Source organism: Perissodus microlepis, chromosome 13 (assembly GCF_051167445.1).
Source record: "Perissodus microlepis isolate ML-2025 ecotype Zambia chromosome 13, ASM5116744v1, whole genome shotgun sequence".
Classification (NCBI taxonomy): Eukaryota; Metazoa; Chordata; class Actinopteri; order Cichliformes; family Cichlidae; genus Perissodus; species Perissodus microlepis.
The window spans coordinates 8783961-8808981 of NC_140473.1; the positions used below are offsets into that span (position 1 = coordinate 8783961).

Consider the following 25021-nt stretch of genomic DNA (forward strand, 5'->3'; position numbering starts at 1 on the left):
GGTTGCGCTAACCGACAACGTCACCGTGGAGAAGTAAAAAGGCACCAACATAACAAAACATCCAACTTTTATTTTATTTATTTATTTTAATTACCCACAGGTTGTGGCGCCTATACCACACAGCAAACTCCCATTTTCCCGGAAGTTGAACTATATCATCTCCTTTTATCTGAAGCGCATGTGTGCGGCACTGTTACTGTAGATAATTCAGCAATATGATATAATTTAAGGTGCCAGATTATCGCACATCGACTTGAACAGGGAATGTAACTGTAATAGGTAAGTTCCTTTGAGTATGAAGCCTGCTGCTTCCTACCAACTTTTTAATAACGCCACTGTAAAGCAAGGTGTCTGTCTGTTTACTTCATCTTGTTCACCTTTGCAACAGTTCCTGCCCACTTAGTAAAATGTGTTACCAGTGTCGTCAGAGATGGCTTCCTCCTGTACAAGTGGACCTGACAGCAAAGAAAAACCAACTTAAACTGATGTCATTCATCATTAGGTTTTCTTTGAAACGTGTAATCCGTATTCATTTAAAAGAAAAAAAAAAGGTATCAGAGGGAAATCAGTCAGAGGCACTTAGGTGCGCTGTTTGAAACGATGGAACAACCTCTACCCACCTGGTCTTACGGGCAAGTTAAAACAAACGCCAGAGTTTTGAGGCATTTGAAAATGGTTCACTGGCAGGATGCTCAGGGGATTTTTATTGCAAGTGAACTACAAAATCGAAAGTTCTGTGAAACGCAGATTTACTCGGAAAATGGTTATAATATCACCGCAGTGGAAAGACATTTATTGCGTTAACAGACTCATTTCTATTCAGTGTTGCTTCTCGGCATGTCACGCGCACCGAACGAGGCCCAAAAGTGACATGCGCACGGTGCTGTGTGCAGATCTCAAGCGAAGCCATCAAAGCCCCCCTCAACACACACACACACACACACACACACAAATTGCACAGTGCTCAAAGTTTGGAGGAGACCCATAACGACTGAGGAAGTGCTAAAACTCACTGAGCACGTAGACCCATTGAGGAAACTTCTTTAAAAGCTAGTTATCACATTAAACTGTAAACAAATTATAATAGGGAAAAATGTTTGGCAAGCCTCAAGGGTCAGCTTTAATCCTTACCTAACCGCACAGCGCCTTCTAGTGGCTACAACAGAGACTTTTTATTTGGATAAAGAAAAAAAATAGTACTGGATGTACTTTTACAAGGTCATACAAGTGGTTTAACAAACTACAGCCCAACACTATAAAGCACAAATCATTTTAGTCCTACTTCTAGCCCCCCACCCCCACCACACACACTTTAATTATGTGTGTGTAACTTGTAGAGACTTGCAAGAGAAACAATCCACCTCATTTAAGATTTCATCACTTATTCTTAACCTCATATTTTGCTGTAACGCGGCTGCAAGAAGAGCGTGTCACACAACACTCTTGTATCAGTGAAGAAGCCACCAGCTGCATGATTTACAACATATTTTCACTTCAATACAAAAAACAAGGCATTTATTTCTCACCACTCCAACACCTTATTTGGGGTGAACTTGTATACAGCTGAATTACCACATTTTTTTTTTTTCAAATATTTGTTACAACCTCAGCATAAACACTGAGCTGAAAATATTAAGTTAAAGTAACTGTCACAACAAACTGGGTAAAAACACTGTGAACCTTTATTGACAGCAGCATGTATGCTTTTGTGTACATCTGTGATTACTGTGAACATGTGCTGAAGCAGATTAAAAAAAAGAAAGAGGTCTAGTTGTGAGTGCCTAGCATTCATAAAAACAAAATATTACACTAAAAACAACGTATAAAAACAGGTTCATAAACAAAGGCCATCGCATCTGATTAGATGATGTAAAAACAACAACAAACAAAAAGGGAAACGGTTAAGATAATCCTTCATTTACTAGGCACTTAAACGAGCACTGGTGACCTGCAGTCACTCTTTTGACCTCCTTTGTACTTTGTGTTAGCATACCCAGCCGGTGACCAGACTGAACGCACACCGAGATGGACCGTGAGAATGAATACATAGCATAAACTACCTCACAGAAGTACCTTTCTATTACAGTTAAAAAAACAAAAAACAGGACCTTCATCATAAATAACCAGGCACCTGCATGTCCTTCTACACAACATGATATATATATTTATATATATATAAAAAAGGGATAATCTTTTAAGTGAAGTTAGTGCAAGGCTTCTAACATTATGTACACACTGCCTGGTGTGATGGTCCGATTCGCAGCATTGCACAAAACAGGTGGACCAGGAGAGAAACTGTGATTGGACCTCTGGAGAGAATAAAGCAGGTCAAACGTGGCGGTGGGTTCAATTCCTGCAGCTGAGAGGACACGATGGTGTTCGTGTGGTATAAATGAGTACTCCTACCCATCAGCAGTGACCTGTAAGCACCTCAAAGTTAACAGACAAACAGAGCACACTTATAAAAATGTATAAAGCCCACACTGGCACGATCTCATCTGTTCAACATGTTCCTTGGCTATAAAACATGTTTCTTTGTTGTCGTTGTTCCTGAAGTGTTACCGTAACATGGATTACTTGTTTTCCACAAACCTTCATGCAAAACCCCATTCCTTATCCGTCTGTAGGGACAACAGTTCAGTGCATGTACACACACACACTCACTCAAACACACAAAAGCAAACAATTTGGGGGATTGTACCCGGTGGAGAGAGAGCAGACACCTGAGGGGTCAGGGTGGCGGACTCGGGATGCAGCTCGATGTAATTGCGAGGGGAACAGACCGGTTTAAACGACCTCACTCGACACACTAGTAAAGTGGCTGATTATCTACAGAGGCTTCATCGCTCCACTGCAGTCCCACTGTGCCCCACTTTCTCTTCAATATCCTCTTTAGATTAATGAGAAAACTCCAAGGAGTTAAGTGGTGACGTGACATTTCAGGCAAATCCTTCGCACTAATCAGAGCCAGCGAATGCACCATCATTCCTACAAAGTTAGAGAGTGCGTGAGTATGCGTGTGTGTGAAGGGGCAGAGGCACTGAGGTTGTGAGGCTCCGTGAAACGAAAACGGCCGCAGACGGGCGGGGTCACAGTGGAACCACAGGCGGAGGCTGGAGGTGGGGGAGGATCGTCCATACTGCGGTGAAGGCAAACTCCTGGCACTGCTCGCACGAAGCCATTCATACAAAGGTGAGTGCAGTTCCACTCATATAGCAAACAAGTCTAATCCACACTCAAAAAATTGTTGAAATGCATAAAAAATTAAAGTTGTTTTTTTTTTTTCTTTTTTCTTCCCCCTCAACCCTCTTCCCTGAAATGTGTGAGACTATATAATCCCGCATTCCTCTCTGTATTTTATGGGAAGGGGGACGGGGCAGAGTTGGTAACAGTTCCTTTCTGCTGTGAGATGATTGGTCACTTCAGACTTTGCTGTCAGAGGGCAGCTCTCCCAGGGCGTGGACGATGTCGGTGAACGAGGGGCGCTCTTTGAGGCTCAGCGCCCAGCAGCGGACCATCAGCTTGTAGATTTTAGAGGGGCATCCGTCCGGAAGGGGTAGCTTCAGCTTTCCTGCCTGGAGACCTGCAGAAAATTGGGATGAGATGCCTTTTAAAGAGCGATTCCCTCTTCCTGGGGTAAAGACAGTAATGTGTTGCAGCATCAAACTCACCTTCTAACACTTCGTCGTCGCTCAGTTTGGTGTATGGCATTTCCCCATGACTGAATACTTCCCACATCAACACTCCGAAGGCCCACACGTCCGACTTGGTGGAGAAGTCATCTTCAAACACAGACTCTGTTGGGAGCCAGCGCAGCGGGATCCACGCCTGCCTGTAGTGGTAGTACTCACTACACATGTGAACACCAGAGAAATAACAAAGGGATGGAAATATTAACCAGATGATTCTACTCAGAGGAGACTTTATTGTATGTTTTTGAACAGACCTGTTGTAAACGTCCTTGCTGAGGCTGAGTGACGACAGTTTGACACGCCTCTGACTGCTGATCAGGCAGTTTCGGGCGGCGAGGTCTTTGTGAACGAAGCGGTGATTGGAAAGATGCTCCATGCCCTGAGCCACCTGAGTGCAGATGGAAACCTGGAGGGGAAAAAAGGGGGGGGGGTCATGGTAGAGAGACTTTGATAAGTGAGCAAAGTTCAACAATTCCTCAATGGTTACTGTAACTTAACAGTGATGGGTGCAGAAGGTTAAAGGTCAAGCTACAATGGCCTGTTTCAGACAGGATGACCTACACGATACTGCAGCAGAACCCAAAGACAAAAATACAGAGCTCTGTATAACAGTTTATTTCCATTTCCGTTTATTTCAATGGCTTCTGGTGTGCAGAAGACTGTTATACGTCACTCATGCTGCACAGATCACTGCTTACTTTGGTCTTGGTGCTGATAGGCTGACTCTTGACTTTGTCATCTTTGCTTTTGGAAATTCTCAGGAACTGCTTTAGATCTCCCTGGCATGAGAAAAGCAGACATACAGAGCAGTGTGTCAGGTACAAAACAACATTTCTGCACTTCTTGTGCGTTTGTGTCTGTATGTGTGTTAGTGTGAGATTACCAGGTCATAGTACTCTAGGATCATGTAGTGAGGATCCGCCTCCCTGCAGAGGCCCAGCAGGCGGACGACGTTGGGGTGGCTTAGCTTGGCGAACATTTCTGCTTCCCGGCGGAAGTCGAGTTGGAGCTGCTCATCTCTGGTCTGCAGGCTCTTCACAAGAACCACCGTCTCCTCCTCGCCCTCTTCGATTCCCTTAGCTTTGGATAGCAGCACCTCCCCAAACTCCCCTTTTCCTGAGCAAACATTCACGTGACACACAGCAAAATATGAGCGCAGAAGCGTAATACACTTTTTTCCACAGAAAACAGAGATGCATAGACTACTCTACCTAAAGTCGTGATGGTCTGTAGGTTTGTCCGGGGAAAGTGGAGCTTATCGTTGTTGACGTGGCTGTGGCGTTTCTCCGTGGTTGCGATGGTACCCATGTTGGTGAGCGCCACCTCTTCCTGGATCTCAGCAGTGGTGTGGCCGTTCTGTTGAACTGCTCCGCCTGATGAACACAACAAATATTCTACTGGGTCAAAGGTCACAGACGTAGTACAAATATGAATAAATCTGATCGGTTTAGAACATGTTTTATATAATATGTTAAAATGCATTGTATATACAGAATATAGAACGGAGGAAACAAACTGATACTTGTTGCTCTGCTCAAAACTTTTTTGCCTTTTTACATGTTAAGTGTAATCAATAAAATGAACACAGGGTGGCAGCAAAGATCTTGAAATAGCATACAGGATTATTGTGTAACTGTACAACCATAACTTTATCAGCAATCATACCATTAAGGCACTCCATCTCGGGCTCCTCTCCATCCTGGCCCTTCTGCATTCTTTGGGCGTTGCGTCTCTTCTTGCAGTAGAACATGAGTCCCAGGACCACAATGATGTAGGCCACAGCCGCTCCCACCGACAGACCGATTGTTTGGATCATCTTGTAAGGAGCCTTTTCATCCTCTTCACTCGGGAAATGCACCGGTTTGTCTGTTTGGCACAGGTGAAAATTGGGGCCGACTAAAACGTGGCTAAGAAGTACACTGTGCATGGATTTAAGTCTTACACACAACATACTGTGTTACCAGTATGCTAAATCTTTCACCACAGTGAAAGATGTAACACAGTTGATGGTAAAAGCATCAACTTTCGTGTAAATACGAACGTAAACGTTTCATAGAACAGGATTTTAAAAATAAGATTGGAACAAGCGGATGATAGAAAAGGTATTTGTGGTGAATTTTAACACAGTTAAAACCACAAACCGACTTACAAACATACATACGGTCCTTCCATTTATCTGAGCTGCCCTGTTACAGTCAATTACTTGTATTTTACAAGGCGCGACAAACATCTAAATTTAATTGTCTCCAAAACAAAAAAGCAAAGCTGGAATACCATCCTGCTACTTTGGGAGAAAATGAGGTGATGTGGGACACGAGTGCTAGTGTGTGACTGTAATTTTCAGCTTTAGTCGGCACACAAGGAGCCACAGAGTGCGAAGCTTTATTAGATCCAGCGTCTGCCCGATCCCATCACCTCGGTGACAGCCGTGGCGTCAGAGACGCGCCTGTGGTTATTAACCTGTCCGCACGGATGACAGACAGAGGCTGAAGGTTTAATTAAAGCCTTCACCCTACACTTGTGATTCTGTGCCCATTTGCTCCTGATAAAGCAAAGCCTGTGTATGCAAGTATGTACGAGTGTGCCAAACTCACCCACTACATACAGCTGAGCCACGCGGTCTTTGATGCTGCAGCTGTTTCCGGCCACACAGGTATATTTGCCGGTGTCATCCGTAGTCACGTCCCTGATCACTAGGGAGCCATTGGGCATCGTTTGGAACCTGGAAGAAGGAGCGGGACAGAAAAACACAGAGGTCTCAGTGTCCAATCTGAATCTGATTTTATATCAGCGTCATTAAAAAACATCTTCTGATTTAAAGATAATGGCTATTATTTGTGCAATTCAGGGTCAAGAAATGCAATGCTTCAGAATACATTAATATATTTTGCTAACATTACCAAATTAGCCCATCAGGCCTATGATTGGCCCAGCACAGGAAAGTGGGGAAAGCGTGTTTAAATAATAGCTTTATTTGCTCTGGCACGTTCTGACGGAGCAAATGAAACGTTAACTCTCATACTCGTTTGTTTCCAAGGTTATAATTCTATGTTAGCACAAGCTAAATCCACAACGAATGTGTGGAGATGGAGCTTTAATCAGTCGTGTAAACTGTGTAATCCTAATCCACGAAGGCTGAGCTGTGGAGAAGACAAATGTGTTTCGTTTACCTTCTGTTATTACTGATGTCCAGCGGCTTGTCTTTACCCACCCAGTGGATGTGAGGCTTGGGATCGCCCGTGGCCTGACAGTGCAGGATCGCAGTGTGACCCTGGTACACCGTCGTGTTGTCTGGTTCCACCTTGAAGCGAACGTGCACTGTTTGTGCACAAAAAGCACACACACAAACACGCACAGAAACAAACAAATCGTATTAATACAACACTTTAACCACATCTGGGGCGACAGCACCTCTTTTACAGCTTGTGCTGATTGTGGTCACTGTCCTCCCAGATAATCTACAACCCAAACGCAATTCATTAACCAGACTGTAAAAAGGCCACCAACTACACAATAAATGCTGCTGTGTTTGAAACTTAATGGCAATGATCAGTGACCGCCTTGCTATAAAACCACTCTCACATGCACCAAGACCACAAGTCCTCCTGATGTGGGGCTGATGACTAATACAGTAGCGTGGACCCTTTCTTTCACTACTCCCTGCTTCCATGACGATGAGACAGTGGTTTACCGGCTACGGTGAGGGTCACAAAGGCCCGGATCTCCCCCTGGAGGCTGTTGGAGGCGATGCAGGTGTAGTTGCCAGCGTCGCTTCGAGTGACTTTGGTGAAACGGAGCTGGCCGTTTTTCTGCTTGACGTGAGGCGGCAGCTCTCCTCCATCTGCAGGGGGAGCCAGAGAGACACACGGGGACAAGAGCTGGTCTGGTTATCCATGTGGGATTCAAGTGGTTAATTAGACTATTATGGCTACTGCAGATGGAGAAGGGAAATGATCTGTGGTGATAAATCGCCCTCACGTTGTGTTTATTCTACACAGGTTGCTACATATTCTTGCGGAAATAACATTTGTCATCATAAGCATTGAAGAATTAATGCCTGCTAAAGGGTTCTGGGTGAAATATTGCTCAACAGCCATTCCTTATCAGATCTGAAGCTATAGCAAGTGGAATCAGTGGCAGCAGACCTGCTTTGGACCAGCGGATGGTGGGGGGCTCTCTTCCTTTAGCCGAGCACTGGATGGGGATCTCTTTGTCCAATTCCAAGCACTGGGAAGGCTGCGGGGTTGGGGTGAACTTTAGTTTCTCTGAAACACAAGTAAAAGCACAGCACGCATCGCACACGGATGACACTAAGCTGACGCAAATCATGTTCAGACATATTTGGGAAAATGTGTCAACAGGCACGACGAGCACACAGATCTGATGAGCGTAAAAGCTGAGATCTATCAGAGGTTGAGATCATATAAAACTGTGGCATGTCACACCTTTTATGAGATCAGATAGGAATTGATCATGGAGATACCACGTTACAAATGGAAGCTAAGCTAAAGCTGCTGTGTGTGAGTCATATTTTACATCTCTGTGGGGTCCTGCAGGGTCCCCAGATCCACAACACAGTTATAGAAAACCACGCACACAAGCCCACAGCCATGACCACATCGCATTTATTTTTCATCTCAGCGCCGTATTGCTCATCATTCCCTCGCTCATTACACATCATCTTTATCTCCGGGAAATATCTTCAAATTCGGAGCAAACAAAGGATAATCCACTGTATATACTGATCAGCTAAGTGATTCCCACGCATCTTACCGAGCACAGCAACCTTAGCATATCCCGTCAGCTGTCCACCCAGAGTTTTGGTTTGACAGCTGTACACATGCGCATCATAGACCTCCACATTGTTGATCCTGAGGGTCCCGTTAGGGAATATCTTAAACCGGATGTCCTGGTGAGACAAAAAAAACAAACACAAAAAGTTTTAGTAAAACTGTGAAGGCACAAACAGACCAGCTTTCTTCTGTATGTCGTTAAAAGAAAAAGACAGTGAGGAAAGTGAAAACCTACCTCGGGCTGAATGATGTTGCTGCTGCGGAACCAGGTGACCTCAGGTTGGAGGTTGGCTTGAGCGTGACAGTGGAGGTAACCGGGTTTACCTTCTTCTAAATGGCTGTCCTTAGGCATGTCCACCCACACTGGGGGAGCTGTGGACAAAGAGACAACTCTTCAGCTACATATGCTGCCCTGAAGGAATATCCAATGTGTCAATCACCTAGGCTCACTGAACAGACAAAATACACATTAGCTTCTGTTAGAGGACCCAATGCTCCCAGCATTAATAAACCTACTGTAGGATACATCTGGGATACTGGATGTATCCTGCTAACATTAGCAAGCTTGCGCTCTGCCCTCTCACTTCATGCTCTACACATCATGCTTCTTAGCTTTTTCAGGCCAGGATCTAAAGGTGTTCACAGTGTTATTACAACAACCTTTAGGGTACTTCAGCAACATTTCAATCCAAAAACACTCTATCCTTTAGCTCCCGTCTCAAGATCCCATCTTCCTTTTAAATGCCTGCAACACCACAGTTACAATCTAAACTTGTATACATACAAACGACATTAAACAACCACTTTAAAAGTACTTTCTGTACTTAGTTAAAGTGAATTTAGGGTGCATTTAAAGTGGTCTTTGTAGGACTTACTGGCCACAGTGAAGGTGACCTCCTGTATCCTGCGTCCAGCCTTATTCTCGGCCACGCAGGTGTAGGTGCCCGTATCTCCCTTCTCCGTGGGACTGAAGACCAGATATTTCCCATCTTGGTGTACTCGGCCCTCTGTGGGCACCCGCTGACCTTCTCTCTCCCACCACACCTCTGGCGGAGGTTTGCCACGTGGGGCGTTGCATTCTACCTGCTGCAGGGTGTCCACTGTGAAAACCTTCGACGCCCGGGGCACCATGTCTTCTATTTCTGCAGCGGGAACCAGAGAGAGCGAGCAAATGTTACGAACTGACTTAGCAATTCAAATGCTGACGCTGATTTATTAGAGGACCGCTAATAATCATCAACCTGTGCTTTAACCTTCTACGAGCCTAAGATCTAAATCAATTAATGAGAAGAAAGACATTTCTCAGCAGATGAAAGAGAAGCAGAGCTGCGAGAAGAGGGAGGGCACTGAAATTAATGAGGCGGAGCCACGATGGGAGCGACTGTTTCAACTTGTCCCTAAACACTGAATTCTACTGTGACACAATCCCCTATAATGTCTGCAGGGATTAGCATCAGATTAAGTGAATTAAGGTATTTAAATGGAGCTGTGGTTCACTGGGTTAAAACTGCAGATACAGTTGTACCTTGTTAATCCAAAACCCTTGGGGGGAGAAAAGGGGCTGCTGGAGAGGGGAAGGAAAAAAAAAAGTGCCCGGGACATTGAAATGCAAAGAAATTTTAGCCCTGAGCTTATTCAAAATATTTGACGTGCGTGCACTTGCATTTCAAAAAGCTGGCTGATTAGTAAGATGAGAAGATACTACAGTCATCTTGTTGTAGTTTCAACCTCAATGAGCTGTTTTAAAGTTGTTTCAAGAGGTTATCTGGGAAGACGCGGCGCAAGGAAAGAGCCGGCTTTGTTAGTGCATGCACAATATTAAAACAGCTTCACTGTGTTTGGACTTGTATATAATTAGGTTCCCCTTCCTTTTAGCGTCTTCTTTTTTTGCACCACCAAAGACTTTTATTTGTTGTAGTCTTAAAATGTCATTTTCACATTACACTGATTTATAACACTTTAGAAACAGTCATTTCATGCAAGGAAAGCTGCAGCGTGTTTTAATGACGTTCGGCATTTCACAACCTCCTAATTACACTGCTCATTACCCTGGTTGAGTCACACTGATGAGTTATCTAATGTAACATCTACTGTTTGAGTAAAGCGAGTGCCAGGTGCTGTTCACTTTGGAGGAAACTTGATGGGTTAAAAAAGCTTGGAAAACAGCTGGACGCTAAGGGGAAACAATATGAAGGGGAAGCAGCAAAATGCTTCTGTACGGCGCGTGGTAGTGGATGCAGCTGGGCCGGATGTCAATACAGGAATGTGATTATCATCGGAGAGATCTGGGCACTAAGTGAAAGCGGCAGAAGAAGGAGGAGGAGGGAGGGAGGGGGGATTAGAGCAGGAGAGATGGAGGGCAGTGTTCATATGTAGCCCGTTCCACTCAGATTATAGGATAACAGGGGTTTCTAATTGTTTACGCTCGAGTTTTGTATGTGTGTACGTGTTTGACGCACCAGCTATGAGGAGGGAGGCCTCCAGCGTAACCTGTGATCCTCTGAGGCCGCGACCGACACATCTGTAGGTCCCCGTGTTCCTGGGCTTGACCTGGGTGATCAGCAGCGTCCCGTTGGATAGAAGGAAGACTCTGTAGAAGAAGAGAAAGAAACAATCTCTCTCAATCGCTGATCCACAAACAACATTTCGCATATTCTTCGCAGAGAAAAGCACAGCCGAGAGAAGATTTCTGCACAAATACAGCCAACGACCCTCAAATCTTTCTCAGTCTGCATCTGCAAACCTTTCTTAGAGGTTTTGCTTTGACCTGCAAGTCAACTGCCCGAAAATTTGGACTTTCCATTCTAATTTGGCCCAATTCAGTAAACCCAAACCATCTGCTGCTCTAAATCTGTAGAGGTAAATGCTAAGAATCTGTCCACGGAAAACAAAGAAACAAATGTGTCCTACATTTTGAGTTAATTAAAAAGAAAAAAATCTCGTGCTTCAGGAGGTCTGTCCTGACAGCTGGCCCCTGGAGTCTGTCAGGCCGATGGGAGTATCAGTGTCAGTGATGGACAGAATGAGGAGTAATTAAAGGCAGACCTTAAGCCAGCTTCGGGGATGACAGAAAAGGAGCTGAGCATCCGGCACAGCAAAAACAGAAGATCCCAAGTCACTGCAGAGCTCATGGGAAAACCAAATACTCGGAGAGGAAAAAGGAAAGCCACTGCAGAATGATCTGCATTCCCTCAGAAGAGTTTTCCAAAAAATATCTAGTTCCACAGTGGATTCCCTCAGGAAAAGTGAGATTTCTGTGTCATCCCTTCTTCTTTGTTTAGGAGAAAGAGGGAAATGAGCTTCGGGAGCTGGTGTACATTTCCACCTGAGAGACGGAGAACTAGTCTGTGGAAACAGGCCAAAATAACTAGAAAACAAAATGAGCAAAGAGCGATTTTTAAAGGCAATCACGAGTATGGTTTCACACATTTGACCCGTGGGGCAGAAACTGGCTGCAAAAAATAGCCTTAAGCTCCAGATGGTGTGTGTGGGGTTTTTTTTTTCTTGGTTTCACACATTTGGAAAAACAGTCTACACTAGTTATTCATTCATTCGCTAGGGGAGGTTATCTAAACAGCCTAAGTGCAGACACAGATGATATCACTGCAGAGAGCTGCGTAACTTAGGGACTATAATCAGCCCAGATCAATAAACTAAATCACACAAAACACCAGGCTGCTGTGGAATAACCTAGCCACAGAGGTTAGGCTTCCATGCTTATTACTGAGTCCTCATCACTGCCTAGGTGACCAAACCTGCCTCTGACAGGCTCATTACACAAATGACTAACTATTGATATTGGAGTCATTAACCCTGCCTAGCTCAACGAGCACAGTAATCACTTCAAAATAGAAAAGCAGGATTGTACTCTACGTGCGGAACGGGCTCATGTATAAGCATGAGGCGCTATGAAAGCTGGCATGATATATAGAAATTTATTATGAAGTCCTATTTATAAAACGGGGGATATGCTGGCAATCTGAGTGCAGCTCGAGGGTCTTTTCCTCTCAGAGCGTGGACACTGGAGACCTGCAGACTTCTCTGATAGGTTACAGAGAATGGGTTTGTTCCAGTGATGTGCAGACTGAAGAAAAAAAAACTTTACCGTGCTTTTTTCCCCAGTAATAACATTCCTCAATGTGCAATTTATCTTGAGCTTTGTGTTGAAACAGCACATAGAGAGGCGAGAGCCCGATGCTGGGGTTCCACCTCATCGGGCTCATAGGAATACCAATGGCTGCACACTCAGATACACAGGAATCATGCTTATATGATGGTAAGGAGAAGGAAGAGGGGTGAAAAGGGGGTGGATGCAAGGTGGAAGAGGAGGAATCGTAGTTAGGACGTACAGCGCTGAGCAAAAGCCTTGAGCCACATCTCATTTCTTTATATTTTACCAGAAAAGATATATAATAGGTGCAGTGGTTTAGTTAAACATACATAAGCATAAATGGAAATAAGGTATATAAGGCAAAAACAGTCCAATTTATCAAATTATCAGTCACTGTTTGGTGTGACCACCTTTCTTCTTCAACAGGTCTGGGCTCTCGGGAGGCCAATCCATGACTGATAGTGTTCCAGTGTGTGTTCTTCCATCCAGGTGCGCTTTTACTGCATTGGCAGTGTGTTGGGAATCATGCTGCAAAGCCTGTACTCTCTTGTTCAGGCTTTCTTTCACCACATTTTACAGATGGCTGTAGGCACTCACGACAGCCACACTTCCACTGAGGCCATTTCTGATGAGGCGTCAGTAAACAGTAGATGGATCAACAGAAGGACCAGATGCATTTCTCAAGTCCTGTACATGCCTGTCACTTCTTTCCTCCTTCTGTCCAGTTTCCTCAAATTTGTAAGAACACACATCCAACTGTGCTGAGATATGACAACTTTTAGCCAACAGCTCTTCAAGGATTCACTTTGTTGGTGTGGAAACACTATTTTACCCCTGAAACTGTCATCATTTTTTTTCTTTGCTCGGTTATCTCTTATATATAAACACTACACTGGTTCATCCCTGGAATTAGGTGTCTTTTGTGTGCTTGAATGATTCATATGAGAGTGTTAAGTGGCTTAAGAAACAAACCTTCCTTTGAAAATGGCCATGGACAAGGGGAAAAAAGTCAAATGGTCAAAAAATGAAAGTCTGGAGAACTATTGCTCAAGATCACTTTAATAAATTATACCAAGGTCTGGCTCCTTCAAGGAAAAATAATAAAGAAATGAAAAGTGACTCACGACTTTTACACAATACTGTATGATGAGAAACAACAAAGTGACACAGAGGGAAAGATTTAGCACTCAACATACCTGGACTTGTTTGCCAGCAGCTCGTTTTCGTGGTACCACTCCAACGTGGGCGCCGGCTCTGCAGTGAACTGGCAGTGGAACACAGCCTCCCCGTTCCTCACTACCACCTGGTCCTCAGGAGTGACCACCGGCCGCGGGAAGCTCTTATCTGTTAGAGAGGTAGAACATCTGTATGATTACAGGCAACGGACCATCAAGTTCCATCTGCGTGGACGCTCGTGCATCACACCAAACTACTCCGGCTTTATTAAAAGCTGCCAACAGCAGCAGGAGGCTGGTGACCCAGCAGTGTTCAGGTGGCAGTGTGTCAACACCACAGGGGCCCCTAGGACAGACTTAATGAGGTCAGAAAACAGAACCGGCAGCTTCCCTGCCTTTTCTCTCTCTCTCTCTCTTTTTTTTTTTTTTTTTGCTCTTACAGATCGTAGAATCACACATAAGAGATAATCCTTTTCTTTTCTGCAATGGTCCATAAACTAGTTATTCCTGGAAAACAGGGTTCGAAACAGCTCCACAGGAAAGAAGAAAAACTCAGTGATTGATTTAATATGTAATTTAAAACTGGGGTTTGTGGATTTTGCACTGAGTTTTAAATGACCTGAAAAATGCTTCAGCTGCTGCATTTTTCCTTATGTTCACTTTCATTTGGCCCTTTCTACCAGCCACAAGCAGACCTCTCAGTGTTAGCCAACACTGCTCAGACCTGCCAAAACTTCAGATTAAGTCTGGTACAACCTAAAGGAGGAGTAATAGCTACACAGATTTTACTAAATTGTTACACTCCGGATGCAAAGCAGAAGGACGTCGAGTTAACGCACACGCACTAGGAAGAGATCGGGAAAACACGCGAGTATCAGCAGAGCTGCTGAAGGAATGGTGCCAGTAGCAGTTATAGGACATTACGAGTGGTTTGAGTGAAGATAAAGAAAGGCGTGCATTCAGAGCACACCTGGCCCACCCAGGACGTCAACGGGAAGCCTCAGCCTACGATCTGAGAGCGTGCACTGAAAACCAGTTTAAATCTGTCAGTCTTTTCCTTAAGGTGAAGCCCTATAGAAGAGCAGAGGGTGGTGACACCGTAACCTGAAACTGAACAATTATCCTTTCTTTCTCAACCCAGGTGCTAATCCGATGTCTCTGTGTTGCAGGTGGCTATGTGAAGCGGAACAGGGCGTCAGGTTTCTAATGCTGATTGGGTGCTGTGCTGCAAACCTTATACACGGGGGAGAAACAGAGCAAACAACACGACGAGAGCTTGTAGGAAAGAACCCACCTGTAGAATAAACTGTAGCAGAGGTAGTTGTTGTTAGACACACGGAGGAGACCCTGATGCTGAGGGAGCTGCTGTTATTGTTCTTTTAAGGCATGTTACAATATTGTTCTGTATGTGTGGGTGGTGTGGGAGGAAGTTGCTAACAGACTTAAAGGTAATCACATTACACGCACTGTAACTTTTTTCTGCTTCCTGCTTTCTCTCACCACTAATGGTCTTTAACCACACACACCTGGTCGTCTCCATTTCCAGGTGCGGAAATGTGGGAAACTCACTACATCCTGAAAACCTTTGATTAGTGACCTACAATCAATTAGTGGATCGAGTAGCACACCTGACAGCAAAGTAAAATCAATATGGTATCATCTTACAGCCCTAATGTTTCTCTATAATATATCATATGTCAGTTTGATATTCTTGCAGATCTGATATTTGTTGCACAAGGTCACACACACCTATAATGTTAAGAGTGTAGTTGGTGTTACTGCAGACGTGCCCAGCTGCATTTTTGGCGCAGCAGTAGTACAGGCCATTATCATCCGGACTGGCATTCTTGAAGGTGAGCGTCCTCTCTTTATTGTTGATCTGATGAGTTTTCTCCGTCAGCTTCACACCGTCCTTGAACCACTGGCATGTCGGCCTGAGAAGCAGCAGGATGAGGAAGAGAAAGAGGAAGAGAAATCGTTCTGAATACCGTCTCATAAACCTGAATTTTGATCTTGAAGTGGGAGGAGACTCACCGGGGATGTCCATCAATATCACAGTGCAACGTGACCAGCGAAGAGTTCTCCATCTCCCTGTCAGAGACGGGTTCCTTCAAAATCACACCGCCGCTCTCCAACCCTGCAGTGATAGAAGAGGCAGAAAAATCCCGTAAGTGATGGAAGGGAGCACAAGAGGACAGGGGGAACAGCTGAGGAGAGGGACAGGAGGAAAAATTGAGTTAAGTGGTCGTCCTGTCCTCATGCGACACATGACGACGCTAATGAGTGCAGCAGGGACGAGGGGAGAGCGGGGAACATCGCTGTGACAGCACTATGACTCCACATCTACCACATTAGTGGGTCAGCTTACATCAGCATACCACAGTCCTGGACTCACCACAGTAATTCAAGTCCTTGAGGCGCTTTTCAAATGAAAAGTTCATTAACTGCTAATAGCGACACTCTGCTGTCAGAGCGGCCCATGAAATAAGGCAGCAGTGAACATGTTGTGACAAAGCACCTGCTACTTATAATTTTAGAAATCCTTCAATTGTGCGCCCATCAAAAAAAAAAACAGTTCAAAACTAATTATGTGTGTTTACATTATTGCATCAAGGGAGAAATGAATGCCACAACAACGCGATGAAAGACAAGAAGGCTGATCGCTTGCGTCTCGGTGATAGATGAACAAAAGAACAAAGGAAGAAAAACAGATTGTGGGAAAGTGATCCGCATTAGTCCCATACATGGAAGCAGGCTTTTGCAGGCAGAAACAAAGAGCACATTAAGGATTTCGCCCAGTACACATGTGCAGATAGTGTGTCAAACCTGACATCAACAAAGCTTTCCTTCATCCTGCTCAAGTCCAAGACTCTTCAACATGTTCAGGTTGGCGAGACAGATAAAAAGTTGTTACATAGAAAGACAAAAGCTAGCTAGTGACAGCTTAGATTTAGCTGCAGTACCATCTTAGCACACCTTGCTGGAATTCCCCTTCTCCCACTGTTGACTACACAAACACTTGGTGTTTACACTGAATGAGAACAAGGGCTAATTGTTATTTACGTGACAGTATAAAGGCTGAGGTATGATGTGCAGAGACTGTGTAAACACTGCGGTTAGTGGGTGAACTCACTGAGAGAGCATGTTTGTTTCGGTTGCCCCCAATTTCTACACGAGTCCGTGGGGGTTTTGTGTATGTATGCTGTGCGTGCATTAGTGTAAGACATCCCACTAACGCTGCGCCATTCCTATGGCCCTTGGCTGAACAGTGCTGCTGCAGTGTGGATCATGTATGAAATATGCATGGTATGAGCCCACCTGAGAGAGCGATGGAGAGGGAGGGAGGGAGGACGCAGCACCCCTGTGAGGTCACAAGGGGCGCTAGAGGGAAAACTGTCACAATGAATTACTCAGGAACTGGCAGTGCTGTGCAGCCTGAGGGGATCATGGGAAACCATCTCTACAGCAACAGGGTTTCCATTCTCCTTCCTTATATCCCATCTGAGCCGTGCACTGCTCATTACCTCCCTCCTACCACAGACAGCCAACAACAGCGTGTGTGTGTGTATGGAAGCATAGCTCAGCAGTGGAGCAAGTATGTGCGTGTGTTTATACATCTGTTTGTACATGCAATGGTATATGCGAAACACAGCTGACGATGCTCTGCCTGCGAGCCTGAGTGCATGTGTGCAAGTGTCCTCAAATATCTGACAGTTCAGCAGATGCAAATTAGTTGTGCGTCTCATTCAAGGCCATTCCAGGCAATAGCTCCACTAACTCGAGGAGGAGGTAATGAAGGGCAACTGCGCTATTGAGGCCTAAGGCCCGACGCTCAGACCTGTTATTAGCGAACTGAAAGCAAAAAGCGACCCACAAAACCAGACGGGGAGACGATGAATCACTGAAGACGAGGGCGTAAGAAAAAGTTTGACGGAATAACAAGTCTTATTAGCGAGGGTGAGTACGAGTGGCAGTCAGAATAAACGTCATCTGCAAACGAAGCATTGTATCGACTCGGCCGGAGGAACAGGAGAGTGGGTTCAGTATCAGGGAGGGTGTCATCTGAATTCATGTATCAGATGCTCATTTGCATGTTCAGGAATAAAACAGCGAGCAGCACGAGAAATACCAGACGTGCTGTTTGGCTAATCAGAGCCTTCAACAGAGATTTGCAAACAACAGCAGACAACACACTCTGCCTTGTGTATCTAAAGTTTCTACCAGTCCTGACCTATTTTCTTCTGTGGCACGTTAAAACCGATTCTGGCTATCCACTTAATTTTCAGTTTGACCTGGATTTTCTTTCTTTTTAAACCAGCCTCACGTTCTTACCACTCACAGCTCCATTCACAGCTCAGGTTTCTCCAGCTGTCCGCTCGACAAACAGAAGGCACTCTTTCATAACCTATTAGTGGCAAATGCTTCCCCATAATCCCTCTCAGAATGCATGACTAAGTGTTGGAGTGGGCCTCGCAGCTAACGGCATAATTAGGAGCCTATAATTATTTATGTTGGAGGCAGAACAGGAAGCGCTATCAACACGGGGATGATAACGGATGAACGTGAGGATATCATCAAGACAGATGATCGGACGGCTCATTCAGTCATCGCTCTGAAAAGCAGCTGAATGCGTGTCCGTCTCTTTCACTCAGTGAGCTGATTCGTTGCCATAGAGAAGGGTTTCTGCAAAACGGCTGGGGATTTCATTTGATTGACAAAACCATATGGGGATGAAAATAACCAAAACATATGGCATAGTGTCCTCGTATTATAAACATCGCTATAAAACCAAAAAAAACCCAAAAAAACAGTGGTGTGGCAGATTCCAGGGGAAAATTGTTAACTGAGCCAGCTCGGTGTTAGACGAGGTGTCAGATTTTATCAGCTGTGGCTGACAGGGGTCAGCAGGCCAGGCTGCAAACTGCAGGGGAGAGATGCTGCTGTAGCGACAAGACAGAGACAGGAGGAAGGAGGAGGAAAAATGAGACGCTGACACAGGAGCAAAGTCACTCTACAGGAGAGAAGCTGACGGATGGAGCCTGGGTCATTAAACATGAAGAGCTGCGTTTTGTCAGCTCACAAAAGACAGCAAGAAAAAAAAAAAACATCCTTCTGTAGGAACTGTGAGAAACGAAATGGGGAAAAAGTAGAGCTGTACTCCTGGTCTGTACGGACTGTACGGTTAAGGACACATGCTGTGTGAGTAAGCCAAGACGGCGTGCGCATGCCTAGTCATGCGCGAGTGACTGAATAGGGAGGAAAATGTGTTTCTACTCAATCTTCTCCTCATTGCTGCGTGCTGCTGTATGACACTGACATCCAAAAACACCGTCTGTGTGTGTCTTCTGAAAGCCGTGCCTCCAGGAGCAACAAGCATGCTGACGAAAGCGACGCCTGAGCCCGGTCTCGCCATGGAGACCCAGTGACCGGGCGGGACAAAAGGGTGAAGGGGGCGCGGGGGGGGGGGCTAAAACCTCTATTGGTGAAAACAAGAGGGGGGATAATTACTCTGAATAATTCTCAGCTGGCAGGACTTGCCCACCCACCATTGAAAGGAAAAATAAATTAACCCTCTCTCGTCAGTGGGGGCGGGGCGGACGAATGAACTCCAGAAATGTCCCTGATACAGTACATATGGAAAACCCCACCACCACCACCCCCTACGGTCCACATTCACTACCAAGCACGCAAAGTAGCGTACACATGAGTGAGTGCACAGTCAAGATTAATGCCAGAAGACGTCTACTTTAAAGCTGCACGAGCTTGACCGCTTGTTAAAACTGTATATGAGTGGAAATATGACAACAGCCACCATAGCGTGGTCTGATCCACTTAAAGTGAGCCGGACAGCCAAACCGCAGATAATGATGCAGAGGTAAACGTGTTGATACGCACACACAGACGTAGCATCCAAAAGTGGTTAGGGATGATTTACTATTGCAGTTTGAGCATCTGGTTGAGAAAAGTGTGCACTAAGCTATTAAATAACCTTGTTTCTTGTTCGTAGATGTTTGTTATCTGAAGCTATGCCTGAGGAATCCACTTATGTGATTTCTTATCAAGCTGACTCAGGCTATTACCATTTTTACAGGAATGGTAATGTGCGGTGCATTAATAACTTCATAACCGGCATCTCAGCTGTGTGCCGGTTTCTTAGGCTGTCTGTAAAAAGTGCCTAATATGATGCTCCAACATAAACCACCGAGAATCCATTCATTCATTGTCATCCATGCATCAAATAGAGTGAACGGGACACCATGGACAGGTCGCCTATCTGTCACAGGGCCAACACACAGAGATAATCACGCACACGCTCTCATTCACACCTACGGTCAATTTAAAAATCACCAAATAACGTAGCCAAATGCATGTGTTTGGACTCTAGGAGGAAGCCAGAGTGCCCGCAGAGAAACCACACAGACGCGGGTGAACATGCAAACCCGACACAGAAGAGGCCCAGACTGGATTCAAACCCAAGACCTCCTTGCTGTGAGGCAACAGTGTCCCAGACACCGCTGTGTCTCTAGTTTTTATTGACTGAACAGCGCCCCCAGAGGCAGTCAACAACAGAAAGTCAATACTCTTATAATGACTCCTGTAACATTCTTAACTTTACATCAAAATCACATGTTTACAGACTGGTACCAACAAAGTCTGTGCCCCAATTTTTGTGAGCTAAATTCAGGTCTTTAATTGGTCCGTTGCTCAGCACTCTGTGGCAGTTTAGATGTAGCTTGCTAACTTAGCTTGGTAGCATTAGCAGACCAGTTCTCGCATCCAAACGTACGCACAGACTTCTAGAAAAATCTATTTACAAAAGCAAACTGATGTTTATTACGATCGATGTGTGTCATGAACCGGGACCAGACTGTGCAGCGTCAGCGATCACGTCAAAGAACGGGCACATTTGTTAGAGCCCGACTGCTATCTACACCGATCAAAAAGGTACGACCACTCTTATATAAACATTTCCACGGTTAAATAAGTTCATTCTATTTATATTGCATGCCCTTCCTTTCAAGAAAACTATGCCTTGCTTTTCCAGTGCGTGGGAATGTTAATGGCTTGGCAGATAATGCAGTTTATTCTGCTCTGGAGAACTGGTGCTTCATGTCTAACTTGTTTCTTTTCTATTAAGTCTGTGGGAGTAAGTCGGTTGAGCTTTATTCACACACTAGATCATGTTCAATTGCAACACATGTGAGCGGTTCCCGTCAGATCGGACAGGGTTTGGGAAAAACCGATGGGCCTCTTTGGTCTTTTGGCTACAACTGCAAGCACTCAGAGAGAGACGGTGCTCGACATCACACGCCTCAAATATCCACTTGTGGAGACACATCATAGAGAGGGAGTTAAACCGCTGCTCTCTCCCTCCATCCGTCTCTCAGTTTACAACTAGGAGGTCTGGACACTCATCTGTTCTTGTAATCACCCTTTGAACAAGTACCATCACAGCAAAGACAAACCTCCAGGCTGAATGTAGCAAGAGAGGGGAACATATTCCAGATGGAATCATTTTTCGCCCGCTTTGCCTGCTTTTTTTTTTTTTCCTTTCCCTCCTTCTACCATCACCGAAAACTCTGTTTGTATGACACAAAGGCTTTTCAGTAACAACTGGTACCTGAGGGCCTCTGACAAGACCCAAACAAGGTTGTTATTTATCCCAAACAGAGCTGTGCAGAATTTCCCGGCTTCCTCTGCTCTGAAACTTAAGCAGGTCACTGAGGTTTGGTTATGAGGCTAAATAACAAAATTAAGACACTAGCGTGCTTCCCCTTAATTTGACAACACATTTAGAAGGTGAAGATGTGAAAAGCATGACACAAATAAAAACTGGAGCAGACAGACCTGTGCTAATCTAAACCGAAATAATTATACTGCTTTAAGGTGAACTAGACTGTTCAGTAATTTCCTGACAAAAAGCCCTTTGAGAGTATATGGGAAAGAGAGTGTTACACAACGGAGAGGAAAGACAAGCAACAAAAAAACACATGCTTGGTGGCGCACATATCCAGTTTCCTATAGAGAGAAGCCACGAAGAATAAGGCAACAAGGTGGAAACATTCCTTCAGCTTACACTACCCCGTCATCTTATACTGCAACTTTTGTTTGGCTTTTTTGATCCAGAAACTGGATGCACACCCTTGTTGCCATTATGAAACCCTGTCAGTTGGTAATTTTCACTTAAGAGGGTTGTTTTATTTCCTCCGTCAAAGGAAGGGAAAATGGCCTGAAACTCAACACTCACACTTGATATTGAAGGAGGCGTTGTTGGAGTGGAGCGCTTCTCCTGTAGCCGTGTTTTCCGCAACGCACTCGAAGTTTCCTGCGTCCAGCCGCCGATCCACGGCGCTGAATTTGAGGTTGCTGCCCTCCTGGAAGCGCCTTTCGCTGTTCTCCAGGGGCTGGCCGTTGTGAAGCCAGCTGTATCTGATGTCGGTCGGATCGCTGACCTCGCAGCGTAGCATGGCGCTGCGGCCGTGCAAGGCATCCTGGGATTTGGGCTCCTTGGTGAACTGAATGGCAGCGGCCTGGATGGACAGAACTGGAAAGCAGGAGAAAAGGGAGAAAGAGGGGAAAGTCAGATTAGAATGGGGCTGCTGTTAACGTTTTACTGCTTTTTCCGTTCATTAAGTGTATGCCATAGCAACCACTTAGCCCTGTGGAGGAATGTGATGTTTAGACAATAATGGCTAGCTGTGAATTATTTTCTCGTAAAATCATCAGCCTCTGCGCCGGGGGAAAATACCTTCCCTGTTAGATAGACTGTGATGTGAGTGGGTGCTCTGACACTCAAACATCACACGCCCACAGTCACATGCTGTCATCGGCTCAGGAAGACGTGTCTCTTAAATTAGACGTGATGTGCTTCGCACACAAAGACACAGCCTCACGTACACTTGAATCTTTTATTGTCCCTTGTGGTGCTGCGGACAAGATTTGTGTGTGAGACATGTTTTATGCTCTACTAATCCACGTCTCAGAAGATTATCGGTCCGTTCAGTTTTGTTTCGTGCTCTCAGTTAAACGTGAAAGTACCGTTGTAGCACAAATCACAAAAGTCTCTGCCAAACAGACGGAGGAAACAGAAGACAAAGCGGACCCACTGTTTGTATACTGTTGTGAAGCATATGTGAAATTTGGATTCATCACTTCATAAGACCTGTTTGCCTCTGATTTTTAGTCCATTTCTTTGTAATTCATCATACAACAGGCTATTCAGTGGTTTCTTCACAGCCACCCTCCCACTGACGCCATTCCTGATGTGGCTGCAGTCAACGGTAGATGGACCAACACTAAAGGGCCAGAATGATGTCTCATGTCCTGAAACAACATTACTTCCAGATGCTGTTCATCTGCTGCAGATATCTTTAGGTCACCCACTTTCCTGAAATTATTTCTTCAAATTAAGTGTTTTTGTAACATCCAGTTAGTAACAAAATGCCTAAAGATACAAACATTTGTTTAGATCTGCTACAGCTTCTTGTGTCCTCTGCTTGTCCAGCTTCCTCAAATTTTTTTAAGGACATACTGCACACCATTGTTGACATATGCAGACTTTTCAGCCAATAGCTGACCAGCATTTGTCATAGATTAAACCCAAAAAAGAAAGATTAAGTGTTTTTGTAACTGCTGCTAGTAACAAAGTACCTAAAAATGTTTTTTTGCTAAGTTGATTGTTATGTACTATGTGTAGACACAAGACTTTTTGACCGTACAGTTGGTCAAGTTAAAACGAACACACTGATACTAGCACTGCAGCAATGGTCAGTATCCTACAGCTTATGTATATATAAAATATTTTAGGACTTTATACAGATTCAGATCACGAAACTTGTGTCCCACAGCTGGTAGTTTCTACCCTCATTTAAATACAGTCATGCATATCCTTACCAGACTATTGTGTCTACCTCAGAGTACCAACATGATGGGAAGTATTTTTTTCCTCTCATTCAATTCAGTTTTGTTTATACTGTAAATCTCGGTTCACTAATATGTTTTTTATGACAAACTACACTCTTTATTGTTGGCAAGTGTAAACATACAGATGACATTATCAGAGTGCACCTGATTTAAACTCAGCAGCTGCCTACTAGTTTGAACAACCACCATAATGAAACACTTATCAATAGCCATCTGCAAAGGTTGTCGAGGCAGGCCCTCATGAGCCCGTATAACACAATGTTATCCTGCCTGCCTGGGGTTTGTTAAGATAAGATAAGATAACCTTTATTAGTTTTGTCACAGCAGGAAGTGGACAGTGCAAAAGTTATGAGGCAAGTTATGATAAGTAACGGTCCACCACCAGAGTCGATTAACCATACCTACACCTGTGTGACGGCGTGTGTGTCTGCCTGTGTCTGGCAAGAAAAAAAAGGGAGATCTTTCAATAAAGTTAAATCAAGGAAGATGTTGATAATGAGCCAATGAAATGCTCCCATCTTTGACCCTCTAACATGCCACCGCTCCTGTCCTGCAGGTGGTTAGCGCTGACAGGCAGGTAGGCGGGAAAAGACACAGCGAGGTAGAAAGGATGGTCAAACAAGACTTCCATTCTGGTGAGCCCGCAGTAAGGTTCAGGTTCAGAGTAAATCAGATTGCCTTATATGGCCACAAATATTACTTACTACAGGCAGCATTTCAAAGAAAACAGTGTGTCAGCTTAAGTCATGGACTTTTATTTGCATCAGCAAGACCGAAATCAGAAAATTCCATCTAAATGTTACATGAAAGGTGGGCAAATAGCCTTCAATTGCTAGGAAGGTTGTGCAAAGCACGCTGGAAAATAAACTTGTCTCTCCAAGGCTCAAGCGTGCCGACTCTGGCAAGGTCACGGCACTGCAGAAGATCAGAGAAAAGATTACTCGTAGAAATGCTAAGCAACAGCTCTCAACACTGACATCAAATAAATTGAAGCAGTACTTCTTTAAAATCCAGAGAAAAACAACTGAATATTTGAGACCATCGTATAAACCTTTTCGGTCGCCAGTAAAACCTCGGCTCTGGCTACACCTTTATCAGCTGGTTAAAATAGCTAAGAATGGAGGGCTCAATGACTGTATGCTTTAATTTTGTCATTTTTCATTTGAATAGACTCTTGTTTTTTTATTCTTCTTTGGGGAATCTATTTTTATATAGACGACTTCATCGGTTCTAGCAAAGACACCAATGGCCCGATGATTGCCTTTTACTTTACCTCGAATCAAACCTCGAATCATTCCTCCATGACCAGCTTCTGCATAATTTTCA

At 44.6% G+C, this 25021-nt stretch overlaps 1 protein-coding gene across 2 annotated transcripts in view; it reads right to left on the reverse strand.

Annotated features, from left to right (window-relative positions):
* Positions 1-1664: 1664 nt before the first annotated feature.
* The window catches only part of ptk7b (protein tyrosine kinase 7b), a 69203-nt gene continuing 45846 nt past the window's right edge, over positions 1665-25021 (reverse strand). For both annotated transcript variants that reach the window (XM_084947944.1, XM_084947945.1), the window contains exons 2-20: positions 22020-22316; positions 15806-15908; positions 15521-15705; positions 13793-13940; positions 10945-11075; positions 9361-9627; positions 8721-8857; positions 8466-8601; positions 7838-7957; positions 7384-7533; positions 6863-7010; positions 6287-6414; positions 5358-5558; positions 4904-5065; positions 4576-4808; positions 4391-4471; positions 3947-4098; positions 3672-3850; positions 1665-3583 (exon numbers count right to left, since the gene is read on the reverse strand). In XM_084947944.1, the coding sequence (XP_084804070.1) occupies positions 3423-3583; positions 3672-3850; positions 3947-4098; positions 4391-4471; positions 4576-4808; positions 4904-5065; positions 5358-5558; positions 6287-6414; positions 6863-7010; positions 7384-7533; positions 7838-7957; positions 8466-8601; positions 8721-8857; positions 9361-9627; positions 10945-11075; positions 13793-13940; positions 15521-15705; positions 15806-15908; positions 22020-22316 (3119 nt within the window). In that variant the 3' untranslated portion in view covers positions 1665-3422. The remainder of the gene's footprint in view (positions 3584-3671; positions 3851-3946; positions 4099-4390; positions 4472-4575; positions 4809-4903; positions 5066-5357; positions 5559-6286; positions 6415-6862; positions 7011-7383; positions 7534-7837; positions 7958-8465; positions 8602-8720; positions 8858-9360; positions 9628-10944; positions 11076-13792; positions 13941-15520; positions 15706-15805; positions 15909-22019; positions 22317-25021) is intronic.